This window comes from Leopardus geoffroyi, chromosome B2 (genome assembly GCF_018350155.1).
Source record: "Leopardus geoffroyi isolate Oge1 chromosome B2, O.geoffroyi_Oge1_pat1.0, whole genome shotgun sequence".
Lineage (NCBI taxonomy): Eukaryota > Metazoa > Chordata > Mammalia > Carnivora > Felidae > Leopardus > Leopardus geoffroyi.
The window spans coordinates 5,127,714-5,142,164 of NC_059332.1; the positions used below are offsets into that span (position 1 = coordinate 5,127,714).

At 44.0% G+C, this 14,451-nt stretch overlaps 1 protein-coding gene and 1 long non-coding RNA gene across 2 annotated transcripts; one reads left to right on the forward strand and one right to left on the reverse strand.

The window, feature by feature from the left end:
• Window positions 1–639: 639 nt before the first annotated feature.
• Window positions 640–14,388, reverse strand: ACOT13 (acyl-CoA thioesterase 13). The gene is made up of 3 exons (XM_045497221.1): window positions 14,088–14,388; window positions 3,368–3,552; window positions 640–889 (listed from the first exon to the last, which is right to left on the reverse strand). The coding sequence occupies exons 1-3, from the start codon at window positions 14,166–14,168 to the stop codon at window positions 718–720; spliced, it is 438 nt and encodes a 145-aa protein (XP_045353177.1). The 5' UTR covers window positions 14,169–14,388; the 3' UTR covers window positions 640–717.
• On the forward strand, window positions 4,746–12,275 carry LOC123607945. Its single transcript, XR_006716997.1, has 2 exons — window positions 4,746–7,273; window positions 11,814–12,275. It is a non-coding gene; the product is annotated as an uncharacterized LOC123607945 (long non-coding RNA).
• Window positions 14,389–14,451: the final 63 nt, after the last annotated feature.

Sequence of the window (14,451 nt, forward strand, 5' to 3'; positions counted from 1 at the left end):
CTAATGTGCTTTGCCTCAGACTTCATTGAGGACTATTTTAGACTATACGGCTCAATCTATTTTATTTTCCAATATGAGCTATGTTTCATTAATTTTGAAGTTCCATAATCTTGAAATTGGGTTTTAAAAAAATGTAGCAGTTATTTTAAGAGCTGAGAAGGACATAAATTCATAGATTAAGCATTTATATTTCCCTAAGTGCTTAAAATAGCTTAGTATTGGACTTTAGTTTAAAAGTAATCTCATTTCGGGATGCCTGGGTGGCTCAGTCAGTTGAGTGTCTGACTTCAGCTCAGGTCACGATCTCGCAGTCTGTGAGTTCAAGCCCCGTGCCAGGCTTTGTGCTGACAGCTCAGAGCCTGGAGCCTGCTTTGGATTCTGTCTCCCTCTCTCTCTGCCCCTCCCCCACTCATGCTCTGTCTCTGTCTCTCAAAAATGAATAAACATTAAAAAAAAAGTAATCTCATTTCAAAATGTCCTTGCTAGCTTCTTTGCTTTACCTAAGTTTTCAGAGACCCTTTCAGCTAAGAATGTTTTCACCCAATTATCATACATAGATTACAGACTGAAGAGGTTTAAGATGAAAAGCATCTCACTCACTGTCTGTCATTTTCTCCAAAGAAAAGATTTCTTAACCACTTCTGGTTGTGCTAATTTATTTTGAAAGTTACATCTGTTCAAGTCAAATTTACACTTGGTGTTCGCTGTTGGATTTCTTTAGGTGGTGGTGTTCTGGTTTCCCAGGTGTTTTGTGTGTCTGCCTTGTGCTATTAATTTTCCCGTGGCCTTCTTCGTCACATCCACGGAGGTAAATGCAAGTGTTTTTCCTTCCTTCAGAACATGGGCTGTTATCACTATATCTTCTCCTATTTTAGCCGGTGCCATGTACCTTGAAGGGAAGCAAATATAGTTAACAGCAAATAATTTTTTATTAAAATTCTGTATTTATTGGGGCACCTGGGTGGCTCAATGGGTTAAGCATCTGACTTCCGCTCAGGTCATGATCTTGCGGTCCGTGGGTTTGAGCCCCGCGTCGGGCTCTGTGCTGACAGCTGAGCCTGGAGCCTGTTTCAGATTCTGTGTCTCCCTCTTTCTCTGACCCTCTCCTGTTCATGCTCTGTCTCAAAAATAAATGTTAAAAAAATTTTTTAATAAAAAATTCTGTATTTATTTTTGAAAGAGCAAACACAGGCACATGAGCAGGGGAGGGGCAGAGAGGGGTGCAGAGGATCCGAGGTGGGCTCTGCTCTGACAGAACTCACAGACTGAGATCGTGACCTGAGCTGAAGCTGGATGCTCAACCAACTGAGCCACTCAGGCGCACCTTAACATTTTTTAAAACGGGAAGTTGTGTGCATCCCTTAAATGTTGCTTATTTTCTTTCTACAAGAGTTTAAGAATGGTGTCCGTAAGCTTTCTGTCCTATCAGATTTGAATGGCTAGTCTTGACCAAGTTCATCTTCCCCATTTCATATCCCCACGAGTTTCTTTTCTCATAAATATGAGAAGCACCCCCCCCCCCCCCACTTTCTTCAAGTTTCCTCTTTCATCTTTATTTGGGAACATCCTGGGTGAAGTGTTCCTGGTATCTGTCTACACAGTAGGTTCCCCCTTACCTGCAGTTTGACTTTCCATAGCTTGGGTGACCTGTGGTCCATAAAGCATTAGATGATCCTCCTGATCTGTCAGAAGGTCAACAGTGGCCTAACGCTGCGTCCCTGCCTACGTCTTTCCCTCACTGCGTCTGCTGCTCTGGGTGTCTCATCCTCTCCCATCCTCACTAGAATGGTGAGTACAGTACAAGAAGGTAGTTTGAGAGACCACGTTCACATAATATATCACGCTTGTTCTATATTACCGTTATCCTTGTTAATCTTACTGTGCGTAGTTTATAAGTAAATTTTATCACACGTATGTATGTATGGGGTTCGGTACCACCTGTGGATTCAGGCACCCACTGGGGGTCTTGGAACATATCCCCATGGGTAAGAGGAGCCTACTCTATCTTCTATCAATATTTAGAATTCACTCAACTGCACTTGAGTAAATTCTGCACTTTATGGCACTTGAAACGATCTAAGGTGAGAACTATAAGGAATTAATTAATGAGAGCTCCTTAGAATGCTGGTGATGAGCCGTATATATTCGTAAGTTGTTGTTTCTTTATGAAATATCGACAGTAAACCTTTGAGACTCTTTCTGCTCAGGTGGGTCAGTTTTTGAAGCTCCGGCAGTTCTTGATGGAAGCTGACTTACTAAAGAATCTTTAGGCTGACGATAGCAGCAGTAGGATCTCACAAGATCCCGAGGTGCCAGGTTTGGGCATCCGTGCTCTGGGCAGAGGCACCCAAGGCCAAGTAGAATCATCAGCGGGCCCCACCCCCACTCACGGAGTAAGGTAAGGACCGCCCAGCCTGCTCGGCAGTACAACGAACGGAAACTGTTCTTTCCGTGGATCTTAATTTCAAGACCGTTTGCCCTTGTCCTGTGACCTGTGAATGGCACCCTCCATTTATTTCCACAGTAGACGCGGGCTGAATTTTCTGAAGTGAGCCTATTAAAAGATTTAGATTGTCTACAAATCTGATAACGTTATTTCCACTGCCCTCATGTTGCATAACATTGGCTTTCGGGTGCCCCCAGTAAAAATCATTCTTTCGTTGTGTAGGTGGAAAAAGCAGTCATACTGAAACAAAACCCCCACGCCCTGCATTCTAGTGACCGGACTGGCACCAGTACTGGTTAAAACTGGAACTAGATCTTTTACATTTGGAAACGTCTGACCCCTGCAGGCATTTTCACCAGCGTGAGTGACAGCCCGACATCTGGGGTGCTGCTTCCTGACCACACAGTTTATACCCATGGAGCCTGGTGGCAGCTGCAGGGAGATACAGGATTGCAAAACTGGCCGTTTTGTGTTCACTCTGTTACAAGGCAATGGCGATGGATACTTTATGAAGGTTTATCCAACTCTGACTTTTATTCAGGCTTTTCTCTATATGCACTCAATACAACCCTCCTAAGACCTTTGTACAGGTGGCACTTTTCAGGACTTGGTGCAATGGTTACAAGCCGGGAGTTTTTTTCCCAACCAGTATACATAACAGAAGCCAAATGTTTGCTTCTTTGGATGTTTAGGTCATTACCCCTTTCTTCCAGATACGTACATACTGCATTTGGAAATCAGTTGCTCCAATTCTAGATTCTAAGGCTCTGGGATATTCTGGGCACAGCTATACTTGCCCTTAAGCACGATCAGCTCGGGGCACCTCTAGTTTTATTCATGTTACAATTGTACGTAGTCTCATTGTTTGAAATGAGTTTTCACATTATAAAAAGGTATTTGTAGTACAGTTTGGATACATACGTTATGTTCATATCGACACTGACTCCTGGTGCTCCCCTTTCTGTGGACACCAGAGCCAATGTTGATACGTTATCCACTAAGGTGGCTATCATGCCACCATGCAGAGTGCCGTACTTATTGGCATGGTCGTCTTCTACTCTCATTTCACAAATCAGTTTCCCAGGGGTAGCAGAGACCAGAGTGATCTAAGTGTAAAAGAAAAAAAGAAGTTTGAACATGCTTTGGTATGAGGAAAGCCCAAACAGCCCATCAAGAATTATCGTCTGATTAAACTGAGTCACCCCAGGGCCTCGTGACTGGCTCAGTTGGTGGAGCGTGCGACTCTTGATCTCAGGGTTGTAAGTTTGAGCCCCACACTGGGTGTAGAGATTACTTAAAATCTTAAACTAAGTCACCCCAAAACAGTTGGGCAGAAATTCAAATAAGTTGCCAATCTCTCTCTGATAGAAATTACCCCAAATATAAATTGTCTTAATCTTTTTTAACGTTTGCTTATTTTTGAGAGAGAGAGAGAGAGAGAGAGAGAGAGAGGCAGAGCATGAGCAGGGGAGAGGCAGAGAAAGAGAGGGAGACACAGACAGAACCTGAAGCAGGCTCTAGGCTCTGAGCTGTCAGCACAAAGCCCGACATGGGGCTCGAATCCACAAAACATAAGATGACCTGAGCTGAAATCAGAGACGCTTAACCGACTGAGACACCCAGGTGCCCCTCATATATAAATTATTTTTAAAGAAAAAGGAATATTTAGGGAAAAGACAGTAGTTTTTGTTAATCTTCACTGCAGAAATCAAATATTCTAAGCTTTCCAGCCTTATGTATTACAACCTGACATCTCAATGTCTCCATAGAATTTTAGACCAAGAAAGCTAGCTGGTCCCTGTGATCTGTTAACCCATGATAGGTTTCATTTGGACGTTCCCTAGTGTTTGCAGAGAGTAATTTTTATAATGACTTTGTAATGAATAGTTTAAAATAATTTGAATAGACTGGAAGAAATTCAGTAATTCAGTGAGTGTCTAGAATTCACAAACTTATACCATAAACCCATTTTAATATACAAAGTTTCACAGAATCCAGAAGTTAAACTGCTTTTAAGATCCTGCCCCATTTATGGTATTATAAAGAAAAATAAGTACATAAAAGATAAAAAGGGAAATAATAAATTACAATTTTTATATCAAAATCTTTAAAAAGGAAAGTTTTGGGGATCCTGGGGTGGCTCAGTTGGTTGAGCGTCTGGCTTCAGCCCAGGTCATGATCTCATGGTTTGTGAGTTAAGCCCCATATGGGGCTCTCTACTGTCAGCACAGAGCCTGCTTTGGATCCTCTGTCCCCTGCCCTCCCCTCCCACTCTGCCCACTGCCCACTCTCTGCCCACTGCTCCCCCCCCCCCCGCCACTCAGGTGCACGCTCTCAAAAAATTAAAAAAAAAAAGGCTTTTGGAAAAATAATAGAAATATGTTTTTTATATCCTACTTAAATTACTAGGAAAAACGTCATAGCGTAAGATTGAGAAATTGGAACTGAGCTGTGAATGGGATGTGCTACATTTAGCAATGGTCATTTTTGCTGTTGCTAGAGGTGTTCAGGCAGAATACAGATGAGTATTTGGTGTATCTGTTGTATTTGGGGGTGTGGGGTGTCTCGAGCATTAAACGATTAGGTTCTAGATAACCGCTGTCTTAACTGAGCATTTTCCTATGCTAGGCTCTGTGGCAAACACTTAAATACTATGTAATAAGGAAGGGGTAGTTTCCACTGCTCCTTTAAGTAGGTAACTGAAGTTCATGGTGGTTTGTTGTTGGGGTCACCCGTGATGGGACATACCTGAAATTTAGATCTAGGTCTGTCTATCTTCAAGTCTCCCTAGACACTATAATGTCTCTGGATTTGCAGTGGCCTTTAACAGCTCCCACCAGGAAGACGCTTTGGAGTTTCACAAACCACAACTTTAGTGATTTTGCTGTTGTTTTTCCCCTGGAGAACTAGGCCCTGAGGTAAAACAAACACAGCCACACAATATAAACCATCCTAAACAATATCATGTCATGTTTTGCATAACAGGTAAGTCAATGGCAAATAATGTTAGACAGGATCAAGTCTATCCACACGATAAATGATGTAGCCACAAGATGTCCTCGTAAACTACACATGGAACAGGACCAACGTGTAAACTGCCCTCATTCGGGCACTTACACGAGTATGTTAAGCACTGACAACGTAAAGACAAATGAAATCAAATCCCTCCTCGTAAGGGGTTCGCAACCTAAAGGAAGAGACCTGTACGCAGACCAGTGCAGTGGGAGGGTTCCTGGAGAAGAGAGTACAGGTTGCTTGAAGGGCATCTAACTTAAATGGAGTATGTTTTTAGAGAACAGACATTAGGAAAGGCCTCCTGAGGGACAGGGAGGAGTGAGCCAAGTGAAGATGGGGAACAAGCCAGACAGTTCAGGGAAGAGAACTGAAGGCAGTTGGGTGCCATGCGAAGGCCTCGCGTGTTGAGTAGAAATCAGTTAGAGATTATCTGACTTCGGCGGGGGTGACAGGAGGCCATGCAAATGTCAGCTTGACTTTCTACTGCAGAATACAGTTTTTGACTGTTTTTCTTTCCCCCAACCTGAAAGGCCAAAGGACACAATGGTACACATGAGTGGTTTAAAATACACATTGGAGTAGAGAGAATTTTGTTCCCGTCAGCTTGATCCTGCAAAAGAAATGCTTTTATGTGTCGCCCTCTGTCGTCTCCCTGGGTAAAATAAAGGAATTAAGCCACTGGAAGCTAACAAAGGCATCGATGTCGGAGCCAGCCCCCAAAGCTAATCAATAGTCTTGTTGGGGAAGAGGCCCACGGAGAGCTAACCTCTCTCTGATGAGGAAGGGGGGTATGAGGAGAATCCTGTTAAAAAGCATAAATGATCTTGGTCTCAGTCAAGATACGGGTTATAGGGGACACGCTTATTTGTTTGGTTATTAACTACGGCTAACTTTGGGTTCGAGACCACACTCTGCGACGCTGCACGCATTGTTTCCACCCGCACCCAGATCTCTGAAGTGGGTCCTGTTGTTTTCATCGGCCTCCCACATCTCAGGTTTAACTCCTCTGCAGAATCACCTCCCTTCACGGCTCACCTGGACTGCTGCGGGCAACCGGGTCCTGATGTGTCGGGTGTCACGCGGAAGGATAGCTGCCAAGCCTGTTACGATGCAGCAGGGCCGAAACCAACAATGCTGAGAAGCACCCAGATACATTCCATTCTCTGGGCCACCGTGGTACGATGGCAAGAACCTTTATGGTTCAGCCCAGTCCAACACGTGGGCTCCTCGGTTTATAGGAAAAATTACGTATGTGTGCACACATACGATCACCTGTCCCTTTTCTGCACGGCCTGCAGCGGGCTGCCTCTCCTCGGTTCCTCACGTGTTCACACGAGTTCCCATGGCTCCTGCCGCCACAGCACCCTCCTTCCTCACCCCGCACACCCAGGCTCCGATTCCATCGCCGATAACCGTCTCCTCGTTCCTCCCTTACCTTTCCAGGAAAGACAGTGAGAAGGAGCGCCTGATAATCAGCACGAAGGAGATGGCCCCCAACAGGAAGCTCCGTGCGGACCCCAGAGTTCTCCTTAGGCCTTGACGTTTCCGGTCATCCTGGTCCTGGTCCTGGTCCACAGTCATCACTGTGACTGCTGGTGATCGCTGTGCCGCTCACCACCCTGCCTCTGCTAATGAATGAAGACGTGTGTGTTCTCTGGCTCAGTGAGGGTGTCTGCCACGGGCCTAAAGGAGCGTGGCACGTGGCCTGAGAAAATCTGTGTATGTAACCACGCAAGTCAGCCACGGAAGGACGCTGAATACGAAAGACCGAAAGACCGCGCTTAACACACAAAAGCACCGAGAACCGAGGCGGTCAGTGAATGAGAAGTTTATGTATTTGTGGAAGAGGTTGTTTTCCAGCAAGTTGTCCTGATGACAGACATTGCTGATTTCGTATGTGACGCAGTGCAGATACCAGAAGGAAGTGTCTGAGGACAACTTCCTTCATAAAAGGAAGGTACATAAATGTACCTTCATAAAAGCAGGAAAGGAGGGAAGAGCAAGAAGGCGGGAGGCCCAGCGGCAAACAGGCCAGTTACGGCAAGGGCCCCTAAGAGGGCATATGCTACAGAAGTACTGTGGCTCAACCATGTGCTGTAGCCGCCCAGCACTCGGGTTTTACAATGTGTGTTTTAGCGGTTTAATCGCACGGGTGGCTTTAGATCGATAGGCAAGAGCATCAGCTCTGGAGCCAGGCTGAGGCAAGATCCTTAACTGTGGTCAAGAGCAGGGTAACATTCAAATTAAGCAATTGGAACACGGCCCAGCATACCATGGGGGATCGAGACATTTCAGTTCTCATCCTTGGTAAAGTCGGGACCCGAACACAACTGTGAAACCCCAAGTTGGTTTGTATAGTTTCACATGGATTTTTCTTAAAATCGCCCGATTGGAACTTAGAATTTTCCAATTACTAAACTCATTCACTGAATGACCTCATGACTAAATTCAGTGGTATTTTTCAGGCCTTTGTTTACCTGACCACTCAGCATGTCGAGACATCCAAACCTTTTCCTGGCCTTTCCCACCTCCACCTTCTCCTGGGTTTCCTCCTCCTCCTCTGTGGAGTGCCACAGTCCCTTTGCTGGCTCTTACTCTGCACCGCCCACCCGAGTCTTAGGGTCATCTTATCATCCGGCCTCATGAGACCACCAAAGGCCACACTGGCTTTCAGTTTCCCTCAGAAGGTTAGAGGACAGGTTCTCTAAAGTTAGGCACTATAATAGAGTTAATGGCATGGGCTGTGGGGCAGATACGTGGGTTAAGATCCCAATTACTAGCCGTAAGGGCTTAGAAAAGGTAAGCTTCGACTTTCTCATGTATAAAATGGGGATGACAGTCACAGCATTGCCAGGAGGATGAAATAAAATTTGTAGGTAAACCAATCAGGCTCAGAGTACTCAAAATACCTGTTATATTACTGAAGAGGACTCCGGCCTGCTTGCTTTTCTTCTGGCAGTTAGGACTTAAACTCTGCTTCATTTAAGGGACTTGAACAAACTGAATAACGAGGTGCCTTTCTGAAGGTGAATATGATCCCATGAGATCCCGTGTCTTATATCCTGCAGTTGGGCTCCTTCCTGAGCAGATCCTGTGTACGTATCTGTAGAAGTACCAGCCCCCGGCCACGGGCAATCTCAGCTGGATAAAGTCTTCGCAGGGCAAACAGCCTACTGTGTGGAGCTGCCCCCAGCCCCAGAGTCCTCTCTCTCTCCTGTCTCACTATCCATCAGCAAAATCCGAACTACCCATTGATGCCAAATCCTTTTCCCCTACCGTATCAGTAACTCTTGACTTGAGCCCAGAAGTCCTGTCTGCTCGACCTTCAGAGGGGCCAGAATTCACCACTCCTCACCCTCTGCTCTGGTCCAAGCCATCACCTCTGCCCAGTTCTTACAGCTGTCCCCAGGCTCACCTTCCTGCCTCTGCCCTTGCCTGCCTTATGTCTGCTCTCTCACTACCAACAAGAACGCTCTTTTCAAAATTCTGTCCCTCTTTCGTTCAAGCCCTTCAAGGTGACAGCCACCTACTAAGCCATCCGATATCTCCTCTCCACCTTGTCCGCTTGGGATTCCTCCCGAAATACTGCAAACACAGTGTTTTAAGTCTCTGAGCTTTTACGTTTGCTTTTCTGCCGGGAACACTCTTCCCGTTTGAGTGTCCATAACCTGCTCAGGTCTTTACTAAAGTGCCGCTATTTCGGCGACATCTTCCCAGATGACATGAGTTAAAACTGAACTCTCCATAACAGAACCCCACAGGAATACACGTTGTAGGGAAAAAATATTTAAGCTTTCCTGTCCCAATACTCTTTATCATTGGTCCCTGCTTTATATTTTTTTATAGCACTTACCACCATCTAACATACTATATATTTGACTGACTTATTCTGTTTAGTGTTGAATTGACCACACTAAAATGTATGTTCCATACGTGGGAGGATATTTTCGTCAGTTTTCTTCACCTCTATATTCCTGGTGACTTGACTGGTGCCTGGCACGTAGTAGGCATGCAAGTGTTTGTTGAGTGAGTGAATACATTAGAATCTGAAGGCCAACTACAGGAGCATTCTATAACAGTATGCCCAACATTTACTGGCACAGCAACCGACTAAACAGACTATCGGGAATATCTTCCGTGTGCCAGGCGGTCACCTTCCACTAGGCACTGACAAATGCTTATTAAGCATCTACTAGGGGTTTGCTCCCAAAGAGTGCTCTTGACGTGGGGAGGGAAGACAGAAAAATATATTTTCACTAATATACAGTAAGTCTGATAATAACAGTTAGCCAAGGTATTCAGCAGGGTCAGACAAAGACAGTTGGGGATGCCAAGGAAAGCTTTTCAAGAACAGAGGTGGTTGCCACTTGAAAAAGACTTTGAAGAGTAGAAATGGGGGGCCGACTGGCTCAAGGGCAGAGGATCCAAAAATAAGATGTTGTCCTAGTCCTTGGAGAGATAACTAGTAGAGGTTGTAAGAGATGGCCAAAAATACAAAAGTTAGCAAGTGAGTGCCATGGGAGGCAAACAAAGCCCAAGGGAAGAGCTAAGAGGAATTTAACAAAATATTCCCGTAAGAGTTGACCAGATGAAGTGACATTCTACTCTTGTTCATTGGAGGGGTGACAATGGTGACAGACATGCTTGTGAAGAAACATAAACCATCACTATTGTTTCTCAATGGCTGGTAAATGGCAGGCTTTATTGAATCCTTCTAGAATACCTATAAAGGTGGATCCTGTGAAGCCTCTATGGTATATTAATCACATTGGTAAGATTTCTCTCATATGCAGGTTCTCTGCTGCCTTGAATCTGGAAAAGAGGGGCTAATAGAGAAGGACCCCGACACACTGAGAACTGGGGCAGGGTCTATACATGTCTTCAGATCTCCTCTCAAGGGGGAAAACACAGACTTGTGTAGAATTTTTGCAGGTGATCTACTTTAGAATCTAGTACCTGAGGACAGGTAGGAAGCCCTGCAGGAATGGAAATATGGTGAGGCAGGCCCAGCCAACAGTGGACTTGTCCTAGGACAGCACCACAAATCAAACAACAATAAAGAAGTTTAAGTCATCTCTGTTCCCTCTGTATTCTGTATTCCAGAAATTCCTGCAATTCTCAGGGTGGTTGAATAAAAATTAGGCTACCTTTTTTTTTTTTTTTAAAGTGTTCTGTGCTGCATTTCAAAAATGCATACATTTAGTTTTTATCAAAGCTCTCAGATACCTTTCTGAGGTCTTCAGGAACTGGAGGACTTGAATAAAAGGACTACTTGGACAAGTGGTAGAACATTTCAGCAGCATCTCATTTCCAGGTGTATGTGGAGCCACTAAACCTTGACTGTCTTCCACGCACAGACATGTATAATCATTTCCCTTGAACTGGTCCTCCATTCACCCACCCCGCTACAGTTCTTAATTTCACAAAATATTTAGAGTTGCTCTGAACTGATGCCAAATCCCTTTTCCCTATGGTATCAGTAACTCTTGACTTGAGCCCATGATTTCACTAATTGTATCTTGACTCCTTAAATTCTATCTCTGAGCCATCTAAATTGCCACGTTCCTCCTCTTTATTAGATTTTTAACTGCAACGATCATTTCATATGAATAAACAGTGTAGAGATGCATTTTCCTACCTCCCACCCCTTCAGTGCCATGTATCCTTCAATATCATTCTCTAGACTTTTTCAAACATATATGCACATAGAAGGCTTTTTCCCTTTCTTTATATAAAATTACAAAGGTGGGATCACATGATACGCATTACTTGGCAACTTTCATTTTTCTTTTCCTGGTAGAATAGTCATGCTTGTAGCTCATATCACAGAAATCTTCTTTAATTGCTTTGTGGGATTCCCTAGTATTTGACTCTATTAGATTTATTAAAGTATTGCTTGATATATGTTCTTTGAATATTTTTTACCATTACAAACAAAGATGCTTTTATTTGCAGACGATAGATTACCAGAATTAGGTAGCTGGGTAAAAGGTTATGTAAATTTTTAACCAGTCTGCCAGATCACTTTTCAAAACCACTGAGTAAGAGTGCCTCATTCCCGAATTCATCCTCAGGAATGCATATTATTACTCATAATTGCTCTTTTTACAATATGATGGGCAAAATAACACAGTGTCTTATGGTTTAAGCTTGCCATTAGCCAGGTTATGGGTGCTGCTGAACAATCCTTCATGCTTACTGGCTGACTACTTTTCTTAATTCTTTTCCAGATAGTTGTATTTTGACTTATTTATTTATTCTTTTTTTTAATTTACATCCAAGTGAGTTACCATATAGTGCAACTATGACTTCAGGAGTAGATTCCTTAATGCTCTTTTTTTTTTTTTTAAAGGAGGTTCTACACACAGCCAGGAACCCAACACCAGGTTTGAACCCATGACACCGAGATCAAGAGTCAGATGCTTAACCAACTGAGCTAGCCACTCAGGTGCCCTGGATTTCGACATTTATTGTATCTCTTGCCATAAAGAGTTTAAATTAGTGAAATGCACAGTGCCAGACACATAGTAAATGCTATTATTGTAAATAAATATAACAATTTCTAATTTTATAAAGTCATATGCATCATTTAATGACATGCTCCTATGATAAGAAGTCATTTTTTAAAATGTGCCTTCTTTACATAGAGCTATAAGGGATTTCTTTCACCAGTTCCCCTATGGTTAGACATTTAGGTCGATGATGGTTAATGGTTGCACAACAATGTGAATGCAATTAATACTGAATTGTACACTTTAAAGTGGCTAAGATGACAAATTTTACGTCATGTATATTTTGCTGCAATTTTTTTTTTAAAAGGGGAGGATATGGGGCACCTGGGTGGCTCAGTCGGTTGAGCATCGACTTCAGCTGGGGTCATGATCTCGTGGTTGGTGAGTTCAAGCCCCCACCAGGTTCATCCCTGTCAAGCATAGAGCCCGCTTCAGATCCTTGGTCCTCCTCACTCTCTGCCCCTCCCCTGCTTGTGGTCTCTTGTCAAAAATAAACATTAAAATAAATACATTGAAAAAAGTGGGGGGATCCACCATCAATGTTTCCTGAACTTTTTTATTCATGGGACTCTTTTTTCTCAGGGAACAGTTGATGGGACTGGTACTTCCCTAGATCCCACTTTTCTCCTCTCCTGGATGATAAACTCCTAGAAGGCAAGGAACTGTGGTTGGTATTTCTTCATCATCTCACAGTACTCGGTTTGTCGACTGATTTTAAAGTGATCTTATAGCAAACATTATCGTGTTTGCTATTTTATCGTGTTTGCTATTGAAATAAACTATACATTTCAATACATTTGCCTAAGTATTATTTCCTATGTTTTTCACAAAAGCCCTTACAGATAATTAGGGAAAGTTATTTACATGTTGAACATACAGCCCAGGTGTTGTTTCCAGGAGGAAGACCTTGGTCTAATGCACCACATTCTTCCAATGAATGCAGTTGGTCTGTGTTTAAACTCCACTTTTAAGTGACCTATTTCCAAATGTCCCCAAACTCTAGAAGGAAAACAGGCATGCATGCTTTAAAATATTCAGAAAAAAAACTAAAAGTTCTTAGGTTGTTAAATGTCTTGCAAATCTGACATAACCAAGGGCTTCTGTTATTCATGCTTATTTATAAATGACTCCTATGGAACAGGATTTCTACACAGACCTCGAGAACTAGGAATCTGGGCTAGTCTGTTCATGTGGCAAAGGGGACAGGGGCTAGCCTGCCTAACTCTGTAGGGCCACTCCACCAGAACTTGTCCTTCCTCCCTGACTGCAAGTTTTTACTTTCAAACGCTCTAGGCTGCAAGTGCATGGTAAATATAGATTACTTTCCTCCCCCAGAGCACTACAGGCATTTGTTTGTTCAAGGGTTGAACTTTAAAGTCCTTTCTAGCTCTGAAACCGAGCAACTGTGTCTCCAGAACAAGTGATAATCCTTCAAACAGTCCCCGACTTACGATGGTTTGACTTAGGATTTTTCAATTTTACGATGGCGTGAAAGCGATACACACTCAATAGAGACGACTTCGAATTTTGAGTTTCGATCTTTTCCCAGGCTAGCTACATGCATGCAGGACCATGTTCTCCTGACGCTAGGCAGTGGCAGGAAGCTCCCAGTCAGGCCCTCCATCAGGACGGTAAGCAACTATACTTAAAATTACTCTGTACCTATACAACCATTCCGTTTTTCACTTTCAGTACAGCGCCCAATAAACTACATAAGATATTCAACACTTCTCACAAAACAGGCTGTGTGTTAGACGGTTTTGCCCAACTGCAGGCTAAGAAGTGATCTGAGCAAATTTAAAATAGGCTAGGCTAAGTAAGCTATGTAGGCTAGGTATACTGAATGCACTTTGGATGTGCCATATTTTCAATTTACAATGGGTTTATCTGGACGTAGCCCAATCGGAAATCAATTAAGACCTGTATTTATGTACATTTAGATGAAATAAACTATGCACTTGACCTAGCACATAATGGCTCTCCATAACAGTAGTAATCATCATTGCTTAATTTACCGGGGCGTCCAACAGAATCTAGCGAGAGCTACTAATTTTCAGCGCAACCCGCCCCAAGCATCGTACTTCCGTTAGAAGCCAAGGCTTTGACTCCAATACCTTTTTCAAAACTCTATCAAAATCGCGACCACTGCCCATCGTCTTCAACAGCTCCAGCAGGTGCTGTGTCAAGCGGTTCATCGTGGACCGTTCCTGCTTCTGGACACCGCACAAGAATGAACCTTGCAAGAGCTGGGAGCCCCGATGTGTTCGCAAAACACCAAGGGCGAGCAGGGCGAAGAAATCTCCGTCTTCCCCGCCCACTGTGCGCTCCGGGTCCGGCGTCGCGGGCTCCGGCTGCCAACGCGTCAGGAGCTCGCGCTCTGAGGTTCCGACCCCGCTTGTGACCGTGCGCGCAAGCGCTGTTATACCCGCTCCCGCCCCTGCCACCGCCCGCCGTCCCCCCGCGTGGCCACGCCCATCG

Bases quoted from the DNA above. Each gene is read 5' to 3' on its own strand.
- ACOT13 (XM_045497221.1), bottom strand. From the start codon at position 14,168: ATGAACCGCTTGACACAGCACCTGCTGGAGCTGTTGAAGACGATGGGC. The intron at 3,553-14,087 runs GTATTGGAGTCA...TTTTACACTTAG, and splicing joins TTGATAGAGTTTTGAAAAAG to ATCACTCTGGTCTCTGCTAC. The intron at 890-3,367 runs GTATGTATCCAA...CTTCCCTTCAAG, and splicing joins AGTGTCGATATGAACATAAC to GTACATGGCACCGGCTAAAA.